The 22,184-nt window shown below is 58.8% G+C and overlaps 1 protein-coding gene across 4 annotated transcripts; it reads left to right on the top strand.

Moving 5' to 3' along the window:
• The first annotated feature begins 2,871 nt into the window (after positions 1 to 2,871).
• Positions 2,872 to 14,999, top strand: NBL1 (NBL1, DAN family BMP antagonist). Of its 4 annotated transcripts, none has more exons than XM_059880017.1 (4): positions 2,872 to 2,954; positions 12,291 to 12,485; positions 12,610 to 12,721; positions 13,644 to 14,999. In XM_059880017.1, exons 2-4 carry the CDS (start codon positions 12,319 to 12,321, stop codon positions 13,893 to 13,895), a joined length of 531 nt encoding a protein of 176 aa, XP_059736000.1. In that variant the 5' UTR covers positions 2,872 to 2,954; positions 12,291 to 12,318; the 3' UTR covers positions 13,896 to 14,999. The 4 variants fall into 4 exon arrangements, with proteins under 4 accessions (XP_059736000.1, XP_024838955.1, XP_024838952.1 ...); XM_024983187.2 differs by lacking the exon at positions 2,872 to 2,954 and adding an exon at positions 3,569 to 3,729; XM_024983184.2 differs by lacking the exon at positions 2,872 to 2,954 and adding an exon at positions 4,760 to 4,860.
• The last annotated feature ends 7,185 nt before the right edge of the window (positions 15,000 to 22,184 follow it).

Here is a 22,184-nt window from a genome sequence, read left to right as displayed (position 1 = left end):
TGCATCTCCGTGCGCTTGGAGACTCTGACGTGACAGGTTCTGCCTTTCCCACTGGGGCCCACCACCCTGGGTCTTAGCGGTGCCTGAGGCAGTCAGGATGGGGCGGTGGACAGAGGAGCATGGGCTTTGGGGTTGGTGGGTCTGGGCCCACCACCCTGGGTCTTAGCGGTGCCTGAGGCAGTCAGGAGCGGGCGGTGGACAGAGGAGCATGGGCTTTGGGGTTGGTGGGTGTGGGCCCACCACCCTGGGTCTTAGCGGTGCCTGAGGCAGTCAGGAGGGGGCGGTGGACAGAGGAGCATGGGCTTTGGGGTTGGTGGGTCTGGGCCCACCACCCTGGGTCTTAGCGGTGCCTGAGGCAGTCAGGAGCGGGCGGTGGACAGAGGAGCATGGGCTTTGGGGTTGGTGGGTCTGGGCCCACCACCCTGGGTCTTAGCGGTGCCTGAGGCAGTCAGGAGCGGGCGGTGGACAGAGGAGCATGGGCTTTGGGGTTGGTGGGTCTGGGCCCACCACCCTGGGTCTTAGCGGTGCCTGAGGCAGTCAGGAGCGGGCGGTGGACAGAGGAGCATGGGCTTTGGGGTTGGTGGGTGTGGGCCCACCACCCTGGGTCTTAGCGGTGCCTGAGGCAGTCAGGAGCGGGCGGTGGACAGAGGAGCGTGGGCTTTGGGGTTGGTGGGTGTGGGCCCACCACCCTGGGTCTTAGCGGTGCCTGAGGCAGTCAGGAGCGGGCGGTGGACAGAGGAGCGTGGGCTTTGGGGTTGGTGGGTGTGGGCCCACGACCCTGGGTTTTAGCGGTGCCTGAGGCAGTCAGGAGCGGGCGGTGGACAGAGGAGCGTGGGCTTTGGGGTTGGTGGATCTGGGCCCACCACCCTGGGTCTTAGCGGTGCCTGAGGCAGTCAGGAGCGGGCGGTGGACAGAGGAGCGTGGGCTTTGGGGTTGGTGGGTGTGGGCCCACCACCCTGGGTCTTAGCGGTGCCTGAGGCAGTCAGGAGCGGGCGGTGGACAGAGGAGCGTCGGCTTTGGGGTTGGTGGGTGTGGGCCCACCACCCTGGGTCTTAGCGGTGCCTGAGGCAGTCAGGAGCGGGCGGTGGACAGAGGAGCATGGGCTTTGGGGTTGGTGGGTCTGGGTTCAAGTCTGGACTTTGTCCATCACTAGTGGTGTGACCTTGGGAGGGTAACAAGGCTTTCTTTCTTTCTTTTTTGTAACTAAGCTTTCGATGCCTTGATTTTTCTCATCTGTAAAATGGGAGTAATAGTAGGATTGTGGTCAGGATTCCATACAGTAAAGCAGGCGTGGTGCTTAGCATAATGCCTGGCACATAGTGATAGCTGTTGACAGTATTAGCAAGTCGCCTCTGTGACCCTGTGTTCACAGGGTACCCTGTAACTCCCTTCAGGTTGAATCCCTGGCTGCTGGAGCTGGATTCCGGCAGTAGCCTGCCTGTAATTTGCCAGTCTTTACCAGACGGCTGCTACCTAATCTCAAACCCCATGTCCTTGACTAGATGGTTGGGTGGCTGAACTGTCAAGGGCTCTCTGTATCATTTGACAAACTCATTAGGCTACCCAGTTTGCTTCCTGCAGTGGATTCTTACAAAGTGCGCTTCCCTGGTGGCTCAGACGGTAAAGAATCTACCTGTAATGCAGGAGACCCAGGTTCGATCCTTGGGTTGGGAAGATCCCCTGGAGAAGGGAATGGCTACTCACTCCGGTATTCTTGCCTGGAGAATCCCATGGACAGGGAAGCCTGGTGGGCTACAGTCCATGGTGTCGCAAAGTCAGACATGACTGAGCCACTAACACTTTCACTTGCAGAGTGTAGACATCCAATCCCTGCCCCACCAGGGGTCCACATGGAGAGTGGCAGTGGTGAGCACAAAGGCCAGAGTCTCCTGAGTGCCTACTGTGTGCCCGGCGATTAGGCTAGAACCCGTGAGATGTGTTCCTCCAACAGAAGGTCACTGGCATCCCCTTTACCGAGTGACTTTAAGCCAGTCTGTTAACCTCTCTCTTGGTCTTGGTTCTTTTCACTGATGAAATGGGGACAATCGTGTTTATTTCATAGATTTATTGTGTGGGTGGAAAGTGCTTAGAATGGGACCAGGCATTTGTATAGGAAGGTGCTCAATACGCCTGAGTTGTTACCAGTGCTATTACAGTGATCCTCCTGGGAACACTTATGGGGGATAACATTTCCTTAATTCAGCCAGATATATTGTATCCCTGTTTGCCAGGCCCTGGGGACACTAACATAGGTGATCCCTGCCTTCAAGGAGCCCACGGTCAAGTAGAGGAAAGAGATCTACTCAGCTGGTCTAGAGGGAAATTACCAGGAACAGAGGTGTGTATCCTGTGCTTCCAGGATCACACCAGAGGAGGGAGGGGTTTATGCTCCTTGGGTCTTGGGAAGGCTTTCCAATCTGGGTCTTGAAGAGTGTCTTTACTAGGAGATGAAAGGAGGGGAAGGGAAGCCCAGGCAGAGGAAACAGCATAAGCAAGAGCTTGGAGGCATGGAGAGGCAGTGCCCAGTTTGGAGAGGCGGACAGGCCAGCCTGCACCATGGAGTTAGCAGCAGCCCACTGGAAGCCACCAGTATGCTCAGCAACCTGTGACATCGAATGAGCTGGGCGGCTTCCATCTGGGAGCTTCCAGCCAGGCTACGGTGAAACGCACCCACACCAACCACTGCAAAAGAACGCAAAGCCCTGCAACTGGATCTGTGTCCTGAGTTACTACTTTTCAGCAACAAAGCTATTTTTTCCCCCACTTTATTGGCGAACGTAACAATGAGGGCACGACGGAAACGCGCCCGAGTGCCCAGGTGCAGCCTGATTCATTGGGTACCCTTCCTCCCCCAGGAGCTGACGCTGTGCTCATCCCAGGAGCCAGGGAAGTGCGTCCACTTGCTGGCGTTCGGCATGGGCCTCCTCGGGACTCTCAGACCCTTCTCTGCACACGTAAGCCAAGTGTCTGGAGCTGAGGCAAGGCCTGCCGGAGGTCGGGTGCCACCGGAATCGAAAGAGCTCAGACCTGCCCCGGTCGCGCAGCCGGGAGCGGGTCGGGCTGGGCGCGCGGCTCGCGGGGCTGGGGCGCCACGCCCTCGGAGCAAAGCAGCAGCGCCTGCTTCCCAGAAAAAGGAGCGCCCCTCCATCTTTGTCACCCGGAGGCCCGGCGCGGCCCGGTGGCCCCGGGCTCGGGGAAAGGGAGGCGGAGAGCAGTCCGAGCGCGGAGAAATCCGGTGTAGGGTGCTTTAAAGGAACGATCGGGGGGCGCCGGGCTCTCGGCCCCGCCTCTGGGGCGCCCCCCGGTAGCTCCGCCGCGCCGTCGGACCGCGTCCGACCCCGGCCCGGGGCTCGAGGGCGGCGAGGGGAGAGGGGGCCGGGGCGCGGGCGGCCGAGGCGCCCCCTCCTGCGCGCCGGGAGGGGCGCGGCCCCGGCGCCCGCCCGCTCTTTCTTTCTCGCGTCCCTCCCTCCGCGGCGCCCGCCCTCGCTCCCTATTTGGAGCGGAGACACCCCTGACGTCGGAGCCGCTCGGCTCGCCGCTCCCCCGCACCGCGCGCCCGCCCGGGGCCGCAGACGGCGCTAGCGCAGCCCAGCCGAGCCTCGCGGGGCCGCCGCCAGCCCTGCCGGCCGCCTCCTCGAGCCCCCCGGGGGCTCCGCGCCCGCCCGCCGCGGCCCGCAGACAGCCCCGCAGGACCCGGCGGGCGCGCCGGGCTCCCCTCCGCCGCGCGCGGTAAGTCCCGCCCGGGCCGGCGCGCGAGCGCCCGGCTTCCAGAGGCTTCGGCCGCGGGCGCAGCGCCGCGCGCCCCCGGGCAGCGTGCGGAGGCGCCGCCGCAGAGCCCCGGAGCCCCGGGCGGCTCTGAGACGCCGGGGCCGGGGGGGACGCGGGCGCGGCGCGGGGTCGCTACGGAGCGCCCCGGCCGCCCCGAGCCGGTCCCCCCGACTCGCCTGGGTTTTCCATCGCTCGGTCGGAGATCCGCGGCCGAGCGAGGCGGTGCGCGGCCGAGAGGAAGCCGGGCGGCGGGTGGAGGGCCGGGTCGGCCCGCGCGGGCGCCGGGGCAGCGCCCGGAGCTCGGCCGCCGGGCCCGCGCGTCCCCCGGCTCCGTCCCGGGGCCTCGCCGCGCCGCGAGCCTCTCCTCTCCGGGACGTTGCTGCCTCCCTTCTGTCTCCGGGCGTCTGTCTTCCCGTCTGGCTGTCCCCGTCTTTCGATTTCCGTTCCCCTCGCCCTCCGGATCTGCCCCTTCTCTCTTTTTCTCCCCTTCTGCCCGTTGCCCGTTTCCCTGGGCTGGTGCCTGCCTTTCTGTCTGCCCCCCGCCCTTCGCCTGCCCCGCTGTTGGAGTCTCTCGCTCGCTCTTTCTGTCTCCCCGTGTCTGTGCGTCTCCCTGGTGCCCCCCACCCTCGAATTCAGACATTCCCCCCACCGGATCGGAGGCCCGGGGCCCCCAGCGGAGTCCGGGAACAGTTTCCTAGACCCGGGAAAAGGAGCGAAAGCCTCCCCCCGCCTTCTGCCTGCCCCCCGGGGCCGGGCTGGGGTCGTCCCCCTGGAATTGAGTCAGGGGCAGGGGAGTCGGCGTTCCCGGGGGCTCAGTTTCCTTGAGTTCCACCCCCGCGAGGCGGCCTGGACAACTGGGCCGTGCTGCCGGCCACCTGCCCGCCCCGCTGCCTGGGCGGGGCGGTTCGGATCTTTTACAAGACGCAGCAGAGGGGGCAGCTGGCCGCCTCGGCGTGGCCTGGGGCGCGGGGCGGGGTGTGGGGGTGGTGGTGGCCGGTACCCGGGGACAAGGGCACATTTTCAGCGTTTCCGAGGTCCTCACCCAGCTGGAGGACAGCAGCCTGTAACTCCGGGAACCCCAGGAAAACAGAGGTCAGAGCCGGAGGCCAAAGGCTGGGCTGCTGGCCGGGGGAGTGGGGGTGGGGAAGCAATTTGTCAACAAGGAGCCCCTCACCCTTTGTTACTGTGGCAACCACCGGCCTCCTGAAACTCCTCCAGATGCTGGGGCTGCTGCTTGGGTGTGGTTTGCCGGTAGTTGGGGCCAAAGGAAAGGCGAGGCTGGAGCATCGGTGACCTCCCCCCCCCCCCCCCGCGGCACCCCCTAAACTGGACCTCCTTCTGCTGGGCCTGTGTGCTGCAGGAGGGGGCCGGGAGGATGTGCGTTTGCCCGCGGAGCTATCTTCATCCTTTTAAAGTGAAATTTCCAAGTGAGTTAGCGCCTTCTCCCCACCCCCAGCCTCTGGGGTCGCAGGCGGTGGGGCGGGCGGGGACGCCGGTACCCGCTGCAGTGGGACTTCTGCCGAGCAGATGTCTAGGCGGGCCCTGCAGCCGCTCATTAGCATCGATTTGTTTTGGAGACAGTTTGTGGCCAGGAGGGTCTGCGGGCAGGAGGGCCGTGGTCTGGGTTGGGGTGGGGGCGTATCCAGGGAGGTGGAGCTGCCCGGCGGCAGGCAGGCCTCCTGGGCCTGGGCCTGGCCCTTCGTGCCCCGCTCCCCGCCGGAGGAGGGGTTTCGAATGTGCTCTGCCAGCGCTGACGGTAGGAAGGAAGCCCCGCTGCGCTGCCGGGGGTCATGGAGTCACAGTGGCTCTAAGCAGCGGGCTGGAGCTGGACTCCTCTTGAGACCATCTGCTAAGATAGGCTCTGCCAGGCCCTGCTTCCCATTTCACGGGACCAAATGGGAGGCTGGGGCAGGTGAAACCAGCGACCGTGGTCTGGTCCCTAACCGCGGTCCTGTCCTGCCCCCAGGCACCCACAGTGAGGCAGAGGATGAGCTTGGGCCCGATTCTCTCCCGGACGCCAGAGAGGGCCTGCTGAGCAGATCAGGGCGGGGGGTCTGAGCCCTTCAGTGGCCCCATTCGAGGAAGTCCCGGCAGGCACTCCTTCCAGGACCTGCGGTGGTTGCCTCGCCCTTGCTGGCCACCCAGCCTAGGGCCGCGGCAGGGAACGCCACGCCCTCCGCACCCGCAGCGTGCGCGGCCTGGCAGCCGGGCCCCGCCTGTTTTCACCGAGTTGCTGGTCTCTCGGGGACCCCGGCCCTTCAGCCAAGGGCGCAAGGATTAGAGTCTGAGCGGGATCTTGCTCTCAGCTCCCACCCTGGCAAGCAGAAAACCCTCGCCCAGCCGTCGTCTCCTCTGCTTGAGTTTCTTCCCCTAAATTCAGTTCCTTCAAGGCAGACACAGCCCTGGATTTAGATATTCTGGGACCCGCTAGGGATCTACTAGGAGGGACGGGTGGTGGGGAGGGAGGCAGAAGGGCGTGGGCAGGGTTCAGAGAGGGTGAGCAGCCCAGAGTGACTCCAGGCCCGTGCTCCCAGGGACATCTGCTGAGCACCGCCTGTGACGGGCGCCCTCTCCCGAAATTTCCGTGCACTCTGCCGATTAACTCTCACAGCTGCCCTAAGAGGTGCCCCCATCTTGCAGATGAGGAAACTGAGGCACAGAAAGGTCCAAGTGAGGGAATTCCCTGGTGGTCCAGCCGTTAGGGGTTGGTGCTTTGATCGCCAGGGGCCTGGGTTCCATCCCAGTTCAGGGAACCGAGGTCCCACAAGCTGCAGTGACCAAGACAAAAAAATAAAAAAGGTTCAAGTGGGTGAGCCAGGGGTTGAACGAGGGTCTGTCACAGCCTCAGCTGTGAATGGAGGAGACCAGACCCTGTTCGTGTGCGTTGAGGGGGGCACAGGGGGAGGAGGAAACGGGGAGGGGTAGAGAGACTGGGGGCATCCGGTTTGATCCATTGGAGAAACAAGTCCCCATAAACCCCACCTGCCTTCTGTGCGAATCCAGTGTCACCTGAGCCCACAGGGAGGAACTTCCAGCCTTAAGTGGGAGAGGTTTCCAGAGGAGGTTCCAGAAAGCAGAAGTTGGAGCTGGGGAAAGGCTTGCCTTCTAAGGAAGGCTTTGCTGGCCCCGCGTGTGTGTGTCTGTCTGGGGGTGAGTGGACCATCGGACCAGTACAGTGTTGGATTACCTGGCCTTAAGGACCCTGAATGTTCAGATTTATCCAAGAGAGGAGACGGAGAGGGTGATGGCTCACTTGTTTTGTGAAGCTGACTCTGCTCTGCACTGGGTGCTCTACATTGAAGGGGCAGGCCAGGGGTCTTCCTTGAAACCTGAGTCCCTCTGGGGAATTTAAGGGTTGATTGCAGGCACCAGCCCAGGCAGGGGGGTGGGTGGCTGCTGTCAGCCGTGCTGTTCTGGGGACCCTTCCCTGGGGAGCTGGGGGCTCCTGACCTGACCGGGCCTCAGCTCCATGTGCGACCGGGCTCATGTGCCTGGTCTGGACTGTGGGGTCAGCGTATCCAGGGCTGGGCCCTGGATGCCTGAGTTGCTGGTAAGCATCTTGGGGAAGATGCTGGGTTCTGGAGGGTGTGAGGACCAGCAGGCCTGACTTGGAAGCCGGCGTCCTTGCTGCCCCAACCCCATCTTCCCCAGGAAGCTGCCAAGGCAGTCGCCCTGTGTCTCTTCACTGCCCTTGTCCCCGAGTGGGAGACACAGGCTGTCACTTCCTTGCTCCGTGCCTCAGTTTCCATGCTCCTGGGGCAGCCTGTGCCCCCTCCCCTCCCCCAGGGAACCTCTCCCTGTGTTTCTGGCAGCCTCAGATGTATCAGAGGTTGGCATGAGGCCTCTGGGGATCCTGAGGGCTTGCATCTGGGAGTGGACAGTGGGGTGGTGAGAGGGGACGCCCTAACTGTGGCCCCCCAACAGCTCCGAGGAAGGCTGGAAGCTCCAGGGAGCCGGGGTCTACCGTGGCCACACGCTCGTCTGCAGGGGGTCCGGAGTGGGATTTGAACTCTGCCCTGTGGGGCAGCCCAGCTTCCAGCCCTGGCCGTGGCTGAACCGCAGAGAGCCGCTCGGCCTAAGAGACACAGCCTCAGCCGCTGGGGTGGGCGGGGGGCCCTGGCTTCTTGCGTGTTGCAGACCGTTCCTTGTCTTCCTCTTTTGTGAACCTTTCCGGGTTATCCTGCTGTCTGCTTCATACCTCAGCTTTAGTCAACACTGGTTGTGTCAGTCAGCTTGAGCGACTCGTAATCTCCTAGTGCCTGGGTTTCTTCATCTGTAAAATGGGGAAAACACAGTATCTATTTCCTAGAACCGAATAAATGAATATGTGTATATATATGTATATATATATATATGTGTATATATAAGCCTTAGAGGGCTTCCCTGGTGGCTCAGATGGTAAAGCCTCTGGTTGCAAGGCAGGAGACCTGGGTTTGACCCCTGGGTTGGGAAGATACCCCGGAGAAGGAAATGGTAACCCACTCCAGTACTCTTGTCTGGAAAATTCCATGGATGGAGGAGCCTGGTAGGCTACAGTCCATGGTGTCTCAAAGAGTCGGACACAACTGAGTGGCTTCACTCACTGTAAGCCTTAGAACAGCGCCTGGCCCACAGTCAGGAGCAGCTCTAACTACAAGAAGGGGTGTGCTGGGCTAATACCCACAAACCCCTCCTGGCCTTACTGTGCTGGTAACTATACTCCCGAGTTCAGTTCAGAATTGAGACTCTCTGTCCCCCCACCCCCCAGCTGTCTGACTGCTGCTCTCAACAGCTGCTTCCTCATCACCCACCTCCCTCAATCTCCCCTCCAGGCTCTGAACCCCTGGGGGCCCCCAACCTCAGTGCCCTCTCTGCCCTCCTAGACGGTGCTTGGGAAACCAGCGTCCAACTGCAGAGAACTGCATGGTCTAGAGGAAGGACACTCCTCGGCCTGACTACTGGGGGCCCTGGGACCACCCCTCTGCAAAGCACGGGGGTCGGCCTGGGGGACCCCCTTCCCACTCTGACATTCTGGGCGACCCATGACTTGTTGTGTGAGCCTCGGGGCAGGAGGAAGGGATGAGACCCTGGGGGAGGTTCTTAAGTCTTCAGGAAGGAAGGTCCAACGGTTGTATCAAAAAAAAAAAAAAAAAAAAACCAAACAACTGAGCTGCTGCTTAAAAAAACAAAACACAAGCCAAGGAAAAAGCTGCTAGCCAAGAGCTGACCCCAGCGCGAAGTGGGGGGGGGGGCAGCAGGCGTTCTTGAGGGCTGGGTGGGAGGGCAGGCTCCCTGTCTCCTGGCCCAGCCCAGCCCAGCCTCCTTGTCAGCCCCCGGGGGAAGGGCACTATCCTGAGTGGGGTGCCTGCTGGCTGCTCTCATGGCATCCTGGCCGTGGTTTTCAAGGACCGGGCCCCGCTCCTGTCGTGGGGCTGAGGGCGCTGGGCAGAGAGGTGAACTGTAACCCTGGACCTGCGCGGCTCCTGGTGGGGGGCCCTGGGGCTGGAGCTTGGGAGGCTCCCGGGCCGGGCTTCTGCTGGAGCTTAGGGCTGCTGGCTCAGGGAGGCCGAGCGTGGCCGGGCCGGGGCTTGGGGAGAGGCCGGGCCGGGTGGACTGGCTTGGAGCACCCCTTTGTGGGCCCAGCTGTGCCCGAGATGGGGTGGGGAGCTAAGGGAGGCGGCTTCTTCCTCAGCGTTTCTCCTGCCTTCTGGGCATCTGCTCCAACCTGACCCAAGGGACCAGTCCTCACCCTCCAGGGTGGCGGGTCTCCTGAAGCATCGTTATCCCACTCTCGCTGTACCTTGTTATGAACCTCATGCCCATCTCAATCCCTTAGTGGGGTCCTGGCCCCCAGCCCCAGTTCCAGCATCTGCCCATCCCAGCCCCAAACCAGCCCCGTGCTCACCTCCGCACGGCTTCTGTTCTCAGGCTTCACTCCTATCTAAGGGAGCCTACCATCATTCCCTGCCCGCCTGACCTGGCCTTGCTGAGGAGCCCTGCAGGGCTCAGGCATTGGACAAAAGTCCCTGGACCTCTCTGAGGTCTCGCCGGGGAGCCTCAGGGATCCCCTTAGGTGGGCCTCCGCTGGCGTGCTAGGCTCAGGCCCTGACTCAGAGCCTAGGTCCCTGGGGATGGAAAGGGAGTTGGTGGGGTGACGGAGCCTCCTGGGTGCTCAGCGTGCTGGGAAATGGGGCCACCAGTTAGGAACACGTCCATTCTATTTTCTCAGGTCGTGGTTGCCCTGAAAACACGGGCTTTGCTGTCGGTCTAGGGAGTGAGACCGGAAGTGTGTGGGCGAGGGCCTGGGTCAGGACGCAGACTCCCCGGGATGGGGCAGACTGTCTGGGCTCGCCTCCCACCGCTCTGCCCGCTGCACCCCTCCCTGCTGGGCTGGGAGCAGGGGTCCCCCGGGCACTGGGATCCAGCGAGATGGGACTTGTCTCTGCTTCCGGGGACCACGTGCAGGGATAGGGGGCAGGATCTGAGCTGAACTTGCTCAGAGCCCTGTGGAGGTGGTCGCAGCCCTGCAGGGGCCCTCCCTGGAAGCTCCGTGGAGCCCGCCCAGAGGGTCAGCCTGCAGGAGCCAGCAAGATCCTCGAGCACCTCTCACTTCCCGGCTTTTCACCAAGTACCTGCCCCTTTCAGCAGAAAGTGGGCCAAGGGTAACGGTGGTTCTGAAGGAGGCATCTAGCCCTTGGCTAGCCTGACTAGTACCGGGCGTCCATGGGGCCGAAGGGACCGTACTTGGCCCTTGCTCCCAGTTCAGCCCCACCCAGGCCCCTCTGGGGACTGTCCCGAGGCACAGAACCCCAGTTTGACTGAGCCAGACCACTTCTTAAGCCCACCCTGCGTATCAGAACCACCATGGAAGCTTGTTGAAAAAAAAAAAAAAGGCACACCCCACCCAGGAACTTCCACTCCACGAGTCCCCAGGGAATTCTGATGCACTACCAGGTTTGAAAATCGGCAGTCCAGAGCACCTCACTCGTTTTACAGGTGGGGACCTTGAGGCTGGAGTGTCCAGGGTCTCACGGCACATGTGCCCTTTCCCCAGTGTCCTGCCCCCCAGAGGACCGCCTTGTAAGCATTGCCCTCATTTCCGAATGTCTCTGAAGCTTCGCTCCTCCACGGTTTTTGCAGTGGGGGTGTGGGTGAAACCTGCAGAAGATGAAGCTGGGGGACACTGGGAAAACCCCCCTGAGCCCGCCCTTCGGACACACGCGCTGCCCTGCAGCGCCCTCTGCTGGCAGATTCTATTATCGCCTTGGTGCCTCGCTCCAGGCAATTCAGAGGGTCAGGCCCTTGGCTTGGATTGTTTCTTGCTTGCCTCAGAGGGTAGAATGATGTGTGTGTCGACTCTGGACTTGGAGCATCCAGAAGAGAAATACAGTCTAGTTCGGGTTTTTTTTTTTTTTTTTTTTTACCCGAGGTTCAGCCAGCCAAAGCGGCCCAAGATTTCACAGTGACGCGGAGACGCTTAGTTTTCCTGATGCCGGAAAGCTGACAGCCACGGTGACAGGAGACGTGGCCCTGGACGACCCACAGCAGCGCAGTGAGGAGGGAGCCAGGCATTGCTCAGGGCTCAGCCGGGGGCTTGCAAGCAGCCGGGTCTCGTACGAGCCACAGTCCACTGTCACACGGCAGCACCACCACCTTTCAGCCCCCTTTTTAGTCGAAGAAAGTGAGGTCCAGAGTTAGAAAGTAATCTGCTCGGGACTTCCCTCATGGCCCAGTGGCTGGGCCTCTGCACTCCTAATGCAGTGGGCAGGGTTAGATCCCACGTGCTGCTGCAATGACCGAAGATCCTGCATGCCCCAACTCAGCCCGGTGCAGCAGATAAATACATGAAGGTGAAAAGTAGCTCTTGAGAGCCCCTTGGACTGCAAGGAGATCCAGCCAGTCCATCCTAAAGGATAGCAGTCCTGGGTGCTCATCGGAAGGACTGACGCTGAAGCTGAAACTTCAATACTTTGGCCTCATGATTGTGAAAATCTGACTCATTTGAAAAGACCCTGATGCTGGGAAAGATTGAGGGCAGGAGGAGAAGGGGACGACAGAGGATGAGATGGTTGGATGGCATCATCGACTCAATGGACACAAGTTTGAGTAAACTCTGGGAGTTGGCGATGGACAGGGAGGCCTGGCGTGCTGTGGTCCATGGGGTTGCAAAGAGTTGGACACGACTGAGCGACTGAACTGAATTGACTGAAAAGTAACTTACTTTAAAGATACAAAGCAAGTTATAAAGATGACTAACACGTATGCAGTGCGTATTATCCGCTGGTCTCTCCGCTCAGAGCTTTCCATAAAATGCCTTATTTAATCTCCACGATACGTATCTGATGCTCGCAGTGTTAGCAGCCCCAGGTCTGAGGTTCCTACAGGAGAAATAACTTGTCCAAGGTCGTGCTTGGCTAGGAAGCGGTAGCGATAGGGCTTGAACCCAGGGAGTCGGGGTCGGCGGGCACACTTGTACCACCACTGCTGCCACCCTCTGCCCAGCCTCCTGGGCCCTGCCGGCCTCACCTGCGGTCTGTGCTCAGTCCTAGGGCTCCAGAGGCCACGGGCACGATGCTGCGGGTCCTGGTGGGGGCTGTCCTGCCCGTCATGGTCCTGGCTGCGCCTCCGCCCATCAATAAGCTGGCCCTGTTCCCAGATAAGAGCGCGTGGTGTGAGGCGAAGAACATCACCCAGATCGTGGGCCACAGCGGCTGTGAGGCGAAGTCCATCCAGAACAGGTGGGATCCTGGGGTGGGGGCAGCGGCTAGGCGGGGTCCACACAGGGGCCCAGAGGGGAGGAAGGGACGGGCTGCCCACGCCTGACGCCGCTGCAGTGACACGGACAGCGGTCTCCTCTCGCAGGGCCTGCCTGGGACAGTGCTTCAGCTACAGCGTCCCCAACACCTTCCCACAGTCGACCGAGGCCCTGGTGCACTGTGACTCCTGCATGCCGGCCCAGTCCATGTGGGAGATCGTGAGTACAGCCCGGCCGGCCTGGCCTCCCCCGAGCCCGGGCCCCGTGGGTGCGGGGCTCGGGGCTGCTGCTGGGGGCACTCGCATGGTCCTTGCCACCTGGGGGTTCACATGTCTGATGACAGCACCTGCAGGAGAGGAGCTCTTTCTGAAGCTTGCTTCTGACATCAGCCGCTTGTTGACATCCTCTCGGGGGCGTCCTGCTGTTAGAGAATGAGACCCAGATCTCCGCGTGCCCCTAAGGCCCGTCCACAAGCCGTGCTCTGGCTCACCAGTCCTCCAAGCTTCCTCCTGGCTCTCTGGCCTCTGTACCAGCTTGAGCCTGACACCAACCCACCGCCTTCGGTCTCTCATACCTACTTGGCTTGCGGTCGCCGCAGGGCTTTTGCACCTGCCCTTTGCGTCCAGGAAACAGTACCTGGGCTTAGACCAGAGGTTCAGGGGAAGTTAAGTGGGGAAAGTCTGGGGCAGCGGAGAGCAGGGTGGGTGGCTGAGGCCCTCCCAGGCAGAGGGAACGGCATCTGCAAAATCTCAGGCAGATGAGGCAGCAGGGAGCTGGCAGGAGGAGGCAAGGTCCAGGGCGGGGGTGGGGGGTCTGCGGCAGGCGGCCTGTGAGGAGTCAGGGGCTCTGGGCGAGGGCAGTGGGAGCCCTGGGGGCCAGTTTCAGGCAGGGCGGGCCGTTCAGGGGTCTCCTGGCTGCCTGGGGCTGGGGAGGAAGGTGGCAGGATGTGGGAAGACAGGCCAGGAGGCTCCTGCAGGGACTCACCCCCTCGTTTCCCCCGACTGTGCCCAGGTGCCCTGGGGGGCTCAGGCTTCCGGGATCTCGGGTGATTCTCGGTCCTGTGATGCGGGTTGCCCTTGGGGCCTCCCTGCCTGGCCCCGGCTCTTGGAAACGCCGCTCCTCTTCCGTCTGCCCTGCCCAGGTGACCTTGGAGTGCCCCGGCCACGAGGAGGTGCCCCGGGTGGACAAGCTGGTGGAGAAGATTCTGCACTGCAGCTGCCAGGCGTGCGGCAAGGAGCCCAGCCACGAGGGGCTGAGCGTCTATGTGCAGGGCGAGGACGCGCAGGGGGCCCAGCCCGGCGCCCACCCCCACCCCCACCCCGGTGGGCAGACCCCTGAGCCTGAGGACCCCCCTGGGGCCCCCCACGCCGAGGAGGAGGGGGCTGAGGACTGAGGCCCCCGAGTCTTCCTCCCCTCCCGCTCCCTGTGGAACGTGGGGGTCTCGCCCTCCTGGGGAAGAGCTGGGGAGAGAGGCTGAAGCCCCCCTTTGGCACTGGATGGACTTGGATTCAGACTTGGGCTTGGAACGCTTCCCGGTTGCCACGGAGATCTGAAGGGGGTGGGGCTGGGGCCAAGCTGCACAATTTAATATATTCCAGAGTTGGGGGCAGGGGCGGAGATCTTCAGGGCTCTTGTTCAGGGCGAGAGGTGCTCTCTTCCTGACTGCCTCTGAGATGTGTGCCCTTGTTTGTGGGGGGGAGAGGGGTCTCTGGCTAGGCTGCTGAGTTGGCGAGGCATTCCAAACTGTGCCAAGGCCCACCGCCCCCCGTCCCCAGAGCAGCATTTCCTGGTGGCACTGAGGTGGCCCTCCCATGGTTGGGAGTCAGGCCTGGGCAGGCCCCTGCTGACTCCTGGCCCTGGAGCGGGGAGCCAGGCTCACTGGCTTCCTCGGCTTCCCTGGGGGTGGTGGGACCTTCTGGGCGGGGGGAGGGGATGACCCTCTCCATCAGACAGCGCCCCTTCCTCCCCACTGCCTCCCTCCCTCCCGCCCAGATCTCAGTGTCCCCCACATGCTCCAGGCCCCTCAAAGTTGATGGAGCCAGCCTCCCCTCTTGGGGAACCCTGTCTACACGTCTGATGCTGGGGAGGGGTCTCCCTTACCTAGAGGGTTCCCAGAAGGGATGTGGTGGGGCGTGGACTCGGGGTGAGCCTCAAGAAGCGAGGGAGAGGAGCCACGAGGGCTCATGGGGCGTCCCGTGACCCCGAGGTGCTCCAGCAGCCCGGCCCTGCCCCCACCTCCCAGCTGCACTTTAGCCCCAGAGGGGGCGGGGGTCCCCGGGGGGGTGCGGGCAGGCGGGAAGGGAGGAGCCCCCCCTCAGCACCCACAGCTGCCTGCATCCGCTCTTCTGTCCCAGGGCCTCTGCCGGCCCCCCAGCCCCCTGCCAGGGGGAGCCCCGGCCCTCACGGCTGACCCGACAAGAGCTTCTGGAGCTTGTAACCAGTAGACTGTCTCCCTGAGGGACCCTGAGTTTTCTCGTGAATAAATTCCTTCAATGCCCGTGTTCTCGTCCTCGCTGGGAGGCTCTGCTGTCTCAGGGTGCCCCGAGGGGCCTCAGGCTGCGCATCGAGCCCTGGGAGGACCCCCAAGGCAAGCGTGGTCTGCAGCACCCCCCACATCCTAGGGGTCCCCACTTCCTTGCAGCCCCTCCCGGCTCCTGGATCCCCACCTCCTTCCTGCGGAGGCTGTTTCTGGCCTCACATGTAACTTGGGTGGGCCTCAAGAACCCCACTTCTGAATCTAACCTTTGACCCCCTGGGCCCATGACATCTCTCCCCGGAGTGACCCAGTGCAGCCCTTCCCGGCGCCCCAGCCTGGCTTGGCCTCAGGAGAAGGGGAAACAGACAGAAGCAGTGGTTACAGACTGATAGGCAAAGTGGGGTGCTTTGCTAAGTACTATGTGAATTGACTCACTGCACCCTCGCCACTCCCTAGCGATGCAGTAACTGCCCTCATTTCATAGAATAGGCCTCAGAAGTGCAGAGGAATTAAGTAACTTGCCTAGGGGTTGAGAAAAGTCTCCAACAGGACTTGAACCCAGGCAGTCTGTCTGAATCACTCTCGGTATAATCTTAGGAACTGCTGTTGGTTCAGTTCAGTTCAGTTGCTCACTCGTGTCTGACTCTTTGTGACCCCATGGACTGCAGCATGCCAGGCCTCCCTGTCCATCACCAACGCCCGGAGTTTACTCAAACTCATGTCCATTGAGTCAGTGATGCCATCCAACCATCTCATCCTCTGTCGTCCCCTTCTCCTCCTGCCTTCAGTCTTTCCATTTGTTGATCACCTACTATGTGCCGGACTGGATGCTGGACAATGCTTGGCGTCCTTTTCCCCTCAAAATGACCCTACGGACTTGGCATCATTACCTGCCTGTGGCTGAAGTTGGGGCTCCCGGACTCTCCACTGAGACCAGGCAGGCGGTGGGAGAACTCTCGATCCTTTCTTCCGCACATGCGTTGCTGTAACCACCAATACTAGGCAGCCTGTAGACGCCTGCTAAGTTGCTTCAGTCGTGGCCGACTCTTTGTGGCCCTATAGGCTGTGGCCCGCAGACTCCTCCGTCCATGGGCTTCTCTAGGCAAGAACACTGGAGCGGCTTGCCATTTCCTTCTCCAGGGGATCTTCCCAACCCAGGGATCGAATCCCTGGTTCTTATGTCTCCTGCATTGGCAGGCAAATTCTTTACCATTAGCGCCACCCAGGAGGCTATATCATTTCTCATCCGTGGAGGATCTTCATTTTGCAAATGTGAAATGAGCGCCTTTTTGCTCTGGGAGTGCTTTCCCCAGGCTGGCAGACAGTGGCGCCCAGATGCCAATCTAGCGCCTTCTGGCCATGGCAGTTGTGTGTGCACACCCGGTTTCTCCCGGATGCCGAGCTTTCCCTGCATGGCTGCTCATGACTGCTGTGCAGGTTGTGGACTTCCCAACTACAGAACGGCGCTCCTTGCAATTGTGCAGGACACAACGATCCTGGGCGCTCCTTTGTCCCTTGTCGTGGAATTGGCTTGGAGACAAGTATGTATCTGCATGTGCACGCAGCCTCAGTAACCCCAGTCAGGCAGGGACAATCTCTGGCCATATTAGTAAGTCCTTTGCTTCCCTGGTGGCTCAGATGGTAAAGCGTCTGCCTGCAATGTGGGAGACGCGGGTTTGATGCCTGAGTCGGGAAGATCCCCTGGAGAAGAAATGGCAACCCACTCCAGTACTCTTGCCTGGAAAATTCCATGGACGGAGGAGCCTGGTAGGCTACAGTCCAGGGGGTCGCAAAGAGTCGGACACGACTGACGACGTCAGTTTACACAGCTGGAGGTGGGGGTGGGCTGGAGGGCACAGAGGAAGCGCTGAGGGACCGGGCGCAAATGGAGGGCTTCCTGGGGTGGCGTCCTTGGCACTGGGCTCTGAGACTCCAGCATCCTCTTGGCAGAATGAGTCTTGATCAGCAGCCGGCTTCATCCCGTGCGTGAAACAAGGCGGAGCATAAACGGATAGCTACATAAATAGATTGAGAAGAGGCTGGTTGGAAAGGCGGCAGGAAGCCGGGCGGCAATGCCAAGGAGTGGCCTGCAGGTGGCAGGCCTGGAGCAGCCGCGGGGCTCAGGCTTCGCTCTCTCTGCAGGAAGAGTGTCTGCACAGAACTGGGTTTCAGCGAGATGAAAAGCAGCCTCGTGGGAGGATGAGGTTTGCTGGGGAGGAGGGTGGTGGGGACCAGCTGGGAACTGCAGGAGTCCAAGCAGGAGGTGGTGGAGGCTAGGACTGGGTGGGGGTGGACGAGGGCTAGGGAAGCGGGGCCACACAGGAGAGGCGCTGCTGACGGGCCCTGTGAGCAGCCAGCGGAGAGAGCCAGACTTCGAGGGCAGAGACACGTCGCTGGCTGTGCCCGTCTGCCGGTGGGAGTGAGATGCGAATTACTACCTGCTGACGTTTTCCTTGGCCAACCTCAAACTGAACCACTAAGAGGACTCAGAAGAAAAATTGCAGGTCCCCCCGCCACCGTTCACCCCCAAACCCCGCAAAGGTGGAGGAATTGGAAATCTTGACAAGGGATAAGCCTTAACGCAGCACTGCCACGCTGGCCTTTCTCCAGATGGGCGTGTGATGAGCACCGGCTCCCTGCCTTGGTTTTACCTGTACAGAGCCAGTAACTCCCGTCTAGTTTTCCTCCCCTGCTCTGAGCCTCTGGGAAAATCCAGAATTCCCAGATTCAAATCCTGGCTGGGCTGTTTCTTGAGCCACTCACTGAAGATCTGAGTTTTCCCTCAGCAAGTTGGGGAATGTTGATCGCACCCACTTCCCTCCCAGGGTCGTGGTGAGGTTTGTGTGAATCACTGTACCTGTAGAGCTTGGAGCAGTGCCTGACATAGAGTGGGGCCTCCACGAATGTCAGTCATTATAATAATTCTTCTTCATGGGGCTTCCCTGGGGATCCAGTGGTTAGGACTTCACCTTCCAGTTGACGACGTGCAGGTTTGATCCCTGCTTAGGGAGCCAACACCCCACAGGCCTCACAGCCAAAAAAACCAAAACCTAAAACAAGCAGTATTGTCATAAATTCAATAAAGACTTTAAAAAGGGTCCACGTCGAAAATCTTTAAAAAACATAATTATTGAGAATAAGTGACTGCTGATGGTTGGGCTGAGAGTTTTGTTCATTCGTTCACTGAACGTATTTACGGCAATCTAGTACATGCTGAGGACACAGCAGTGAAGCAAAGGCGGCTCCTGGTAAAGAATCCGCCTGCCAGTGCAGGAGGTGCGGGCTTGATGCCTGGCTGGGGAAGATCCCCTGGAGGAGGAAATGGCAACCCACTCCAGTACTCTTGCCTGGCAAATCCCATGGACAAAGGAGCCTGGCGGGCTGCAGTCCATGGGGTTGCAAAGAGTCTGAGCGATTCAACAGGAGCAACAATATGTGCTGAGGATACAACAGTGAACAAAAGAGACAAATCCCCGCTCTCAGTTAACCAGTTGGTTAATGGCTCCTGTGAGAGCAGCTCTGAGCAGGCCTCCCAGTCCCCCTGGACCCTGGTTTCTCCATCTCTGCCATGAAATGCTCTTCTTGGAACATTCAGGCATGGAGGCTTGGGACAGAAGACTCCCTAAGACTCGGCCCCATTATGGCACAAGCCTTCTCTCTCGAGGGAGGGAGCACCCTGTGCCTAGAAGTAATCAAGAAAAACAGCGTCCTTGACGGTCCCTCTCTACCCTGAAATGTTAAGGACGCCTAAGATTCCATGACCGAAATGACAAATTTAAGTGCACAAACTTCTGAAAAGGTCCTAAATTCAAGATAACTGTGGCCACAGGGTGGCACCACTACCCAGGCCCAGTCTTGAAAAATTGTTTTTTTGAGTATAGCAAAGTACAGTTTATAATGTGACAAGCATCTGCGAATCTATCGCCCAGAACACACAGATGCTAACATTTTTGGTCATGTTTTCATATTATTTTTTTTCCAGCCACACCATGAGGCTTGCTGGAATCTTAGTTCCCTAAGCAGGGATGGAACTCAGCTGCAGAAGTGAAATCTCAAGTTCTAACCACTGGACAGCCAGGGAATTCCCTAGATTTTAAAAATATTTTAGTTTTTAAAAGAAGTACAGTTGATTTACAATGTTGTGCCAATCTCTTCTGTACAGCAAAGCGACTCAATTTATACGTGTATACACTCTTTTTTTTAAAAAGTATTTTCCATTGTGGCATTACAGAATATTGAAGAGAGTTCCCTGTGCATTAGGACCTGGTTGCTTATCCATTCTAAATGTAATAGTTGGCATCTACCAAACCCAAACTCCCAGTCCATCCCTCCCTTTCCCCCCCAGATTTTCTTAATTTTAATAAAGGAATCAAACTGAAAGAGTTAAAGCAGAGGGTGCCTGCATGCTAAGTCGCTACAGTCGTGTCTGACTCTGCAACCCCATGGACTGTAGCCCACCATGCTCCTCTGTCCATGGGATTCTCCAAGCAAGAATACTGGAGTGGGTTGCCATTTCCTCCTCCAGGGAATCTTCCCCACCCAGGGATCGAACCGGAGGCTCTTATGTCTCCTACACTGGCAGGCAGGTTCTTTACCACTGGCACCACCTGGGAAGGCCGAAGCAGAGGGAATAATAATATTCAATTTCACTATATACTTAAGCATCTTAAAATGTATTTAATTGATTTAGTTTTGGCTGCATTGGGTCTTTGTTGCCACCCGTGGGCTTTCTCTACAGTCTGAGTCTCCTCGTTGATGCAGAGCACGGCCTCGCATTGCGGTGGCTGCTCTTGCCGTGGAGCACGGATTTTAGAGTTTGAGGCTTCAGCAGCTGGCACGTGGGCTCTGGAGCGTGGGCTCTGGAGCATGGGCTCAGTAGTTGCGGTGCACGGGCTCAGTTGCCCCACATGTGGAATCCTCCTGGACAAGGGATCGAACATGTGTCCCCTACACTGGCAGGCAGATTCTTAACCACTGGACCACCGGGGAAGTCTTCACCATATACTTCTAATTTTCTCAAAGCTAAAATGTACCAAGCACATTCTCCATGCCAAATGGTTTCAAGGCTCAACCCAGTTGTATGTCCAGTACCCCAGTTTCATAGCTGCAGAGACACAAAAACGCTTGGCCAAGGTCACAGAGCAAGTAACCGAATCGGGATTATGAACCCAGGAAGCATCAGACTCAGTGGCCATGAACTGGAGCAAACTCCTGGAGACAGTGGAGGACAGGGGATCCTGTCGTGATGCAGCCCATTGGGTCACAAAGGGTCAGGTACGACTGAGTGACTGAACCACACCAACACTTGGCTCCAAAGTGTATTCTACACAGGACTTCTCAGCTTTGCTGTTGCTCACATCAGAAATCCCTGGGCCGGGGAGCTCTGCTCAATGTTATGGGGCAGCCTGGGTGGGAGGGGAGTTAGGGGGAGAATGGATACATGTATGTGTATGGCTGAGTCCCTTTGCTGTCCACCTGAAACCATCACAACATTGTTAACTGGCTATATTCCAATATAAAATAAAAAATTAAAAAAAATTCCTGGGCTGAAGAAGTTACTGCAGAGCTGAATGCATTCCCATTTTACAGATGGGAACACTGAGGCTAGTAGCTAACACTGACACAGCACCATAAAGTTTACTGATGATACCAACAACCCTGAGAGGTGGGTGCTGTATTGTTCTGCTAGTTACTGCACAGGAGTAAACAGTGGCCCAAGGACATAGAGTCACTGGTTCTGAGTCCACAGAGCTGGTTAGCAGTGGAGCTGGGATTCCAAGTCTCCTCTTTCTGTCTCTCTGCCCAGAGCTTGGTATCCTGTTCCCTGAGGCAGGACAGAAATTGTCATGATGCTGCAGGTGGTGTTGGGAGGGAAGGCAAGCCTCCCTTTGCCACATGGACCTGGCTGTGGGCAGGGATGGGACTCTGGGTGCCACACAGCAAGTCCGGGCAGGGAATGCAGGGTCTTGAAGTTTCTCTGGGTGTTGGGCAGACCTGAGTTTCAGTTCCACTTGATCTCTTGTGGATGGTGACTTGAGAGAGGCCTTTGGCCTTTCCTAGCCCAGTTTAATAGTTACCTCTTAGCATTGGTCTGCGGGTAGGAATAATAAAATAAAGCCCCTGGCACAGCATTATTTTCCTGTTTCTGTGGAAGGAAACAGACCCCAGCCACCTGAGATTTTCTTTACATTCTTCCCCATTTCCTTTTTTCTATAGCAATTATCATTCTGGGTTTCCTAGGTGGCTCAGTGGTAAAGAATCCACCTTATACTGTGGGAGATGCAGGAGACATGGGTTTGATCCTAGTTGCGAAGATCCCCTGGAGGAGGAAATGGCAACCCAGTCCAATATTCTTCCCTCGAGAATCCCATGGACAGAGGAGCCTGGCGGGCTACAACGCATAGGGTCACAAAGAATCGGACATGACTGACCACACACACAATTATTGCCCTACGACCACTTTAAACGTTTCTTTATGCTTAGTAAACTCTATGAAGTTGGATCTTTGCTTTGGTTTCTGCAGTGTCCCAATTGGATGGAGCTGTGTCTGACACCTAATGGGTGCTCCTTATAAATGTTTGTTGAATCCATGATCAAGACCATCCCCAAGAAAAAGAGATGCAAAAAGGCAAAATGGTTGTTTAAGGAGCCTTACAAATAGCTGAGAAAAGAAGAGAAGCTAAAGGCAAGGGAGAAAGGGAAAGATATACTCATCTGAATGCAGAGTTCCAAAGAATGGCAAGGAGAGATAAGAAAGCCTTCCTCAGTGATCAATGCAAAGAAATAGAGGAAAACAATACAGAACAATAAAAAGCAGAGATGTTACTTTGCCAACAAAGGTCTGTCTAGTCAAGGCTATGGTTTTTCCGGTGGCCATGTATGGATGTGAGCGTTGGACTATAAAGAAGTCTGAGCGCCGAAGAATTGATGGTTTTGAACTGTGGTGTTGGAGAAGACTCTTGAGAGTCCCTTGGACTGCAAGGAGATCCAACCAGTCCGTGCTAAAGGAGATCAGTCCTGGGTGTTCATTGGAAGAAATGATGCTGAAGCTGAAACTCCAACACTTTGGCCACCTGATGCGAAAAGCTGACTCATTGGAAAAGACTCTGATGCTGGGAGGGATTGGGGGCAGGAGGAGAAGGGGACGCCAGAGGATGAGATGGCTGGATGGCATCACCGACTCGATGGACAGGAGTGTGAGTGAAC

The sequence above is a fragment of the Bos taurus genome, chromosome 2, assembly GCF_002263795.3.
Source record: "Bos taurus isolate L1 Dominette 01449 registration number 42190680 breed Hereford chromosome 2, ARS-UCD2.0, whole genome shotgun sequence".
NCBI classification, from domain to species: domain Eukaryota; kingdom Metazoa; phylum Chordata; class Mammalia; order Artiodactyla; family Bovidae; genus Bos; species Bos taurus.
The sequence above is the reverse complement of the archived record's forward strand: the minus strand, read 5'-3'. Positions and strand labels throughout refer to the sequence as shown.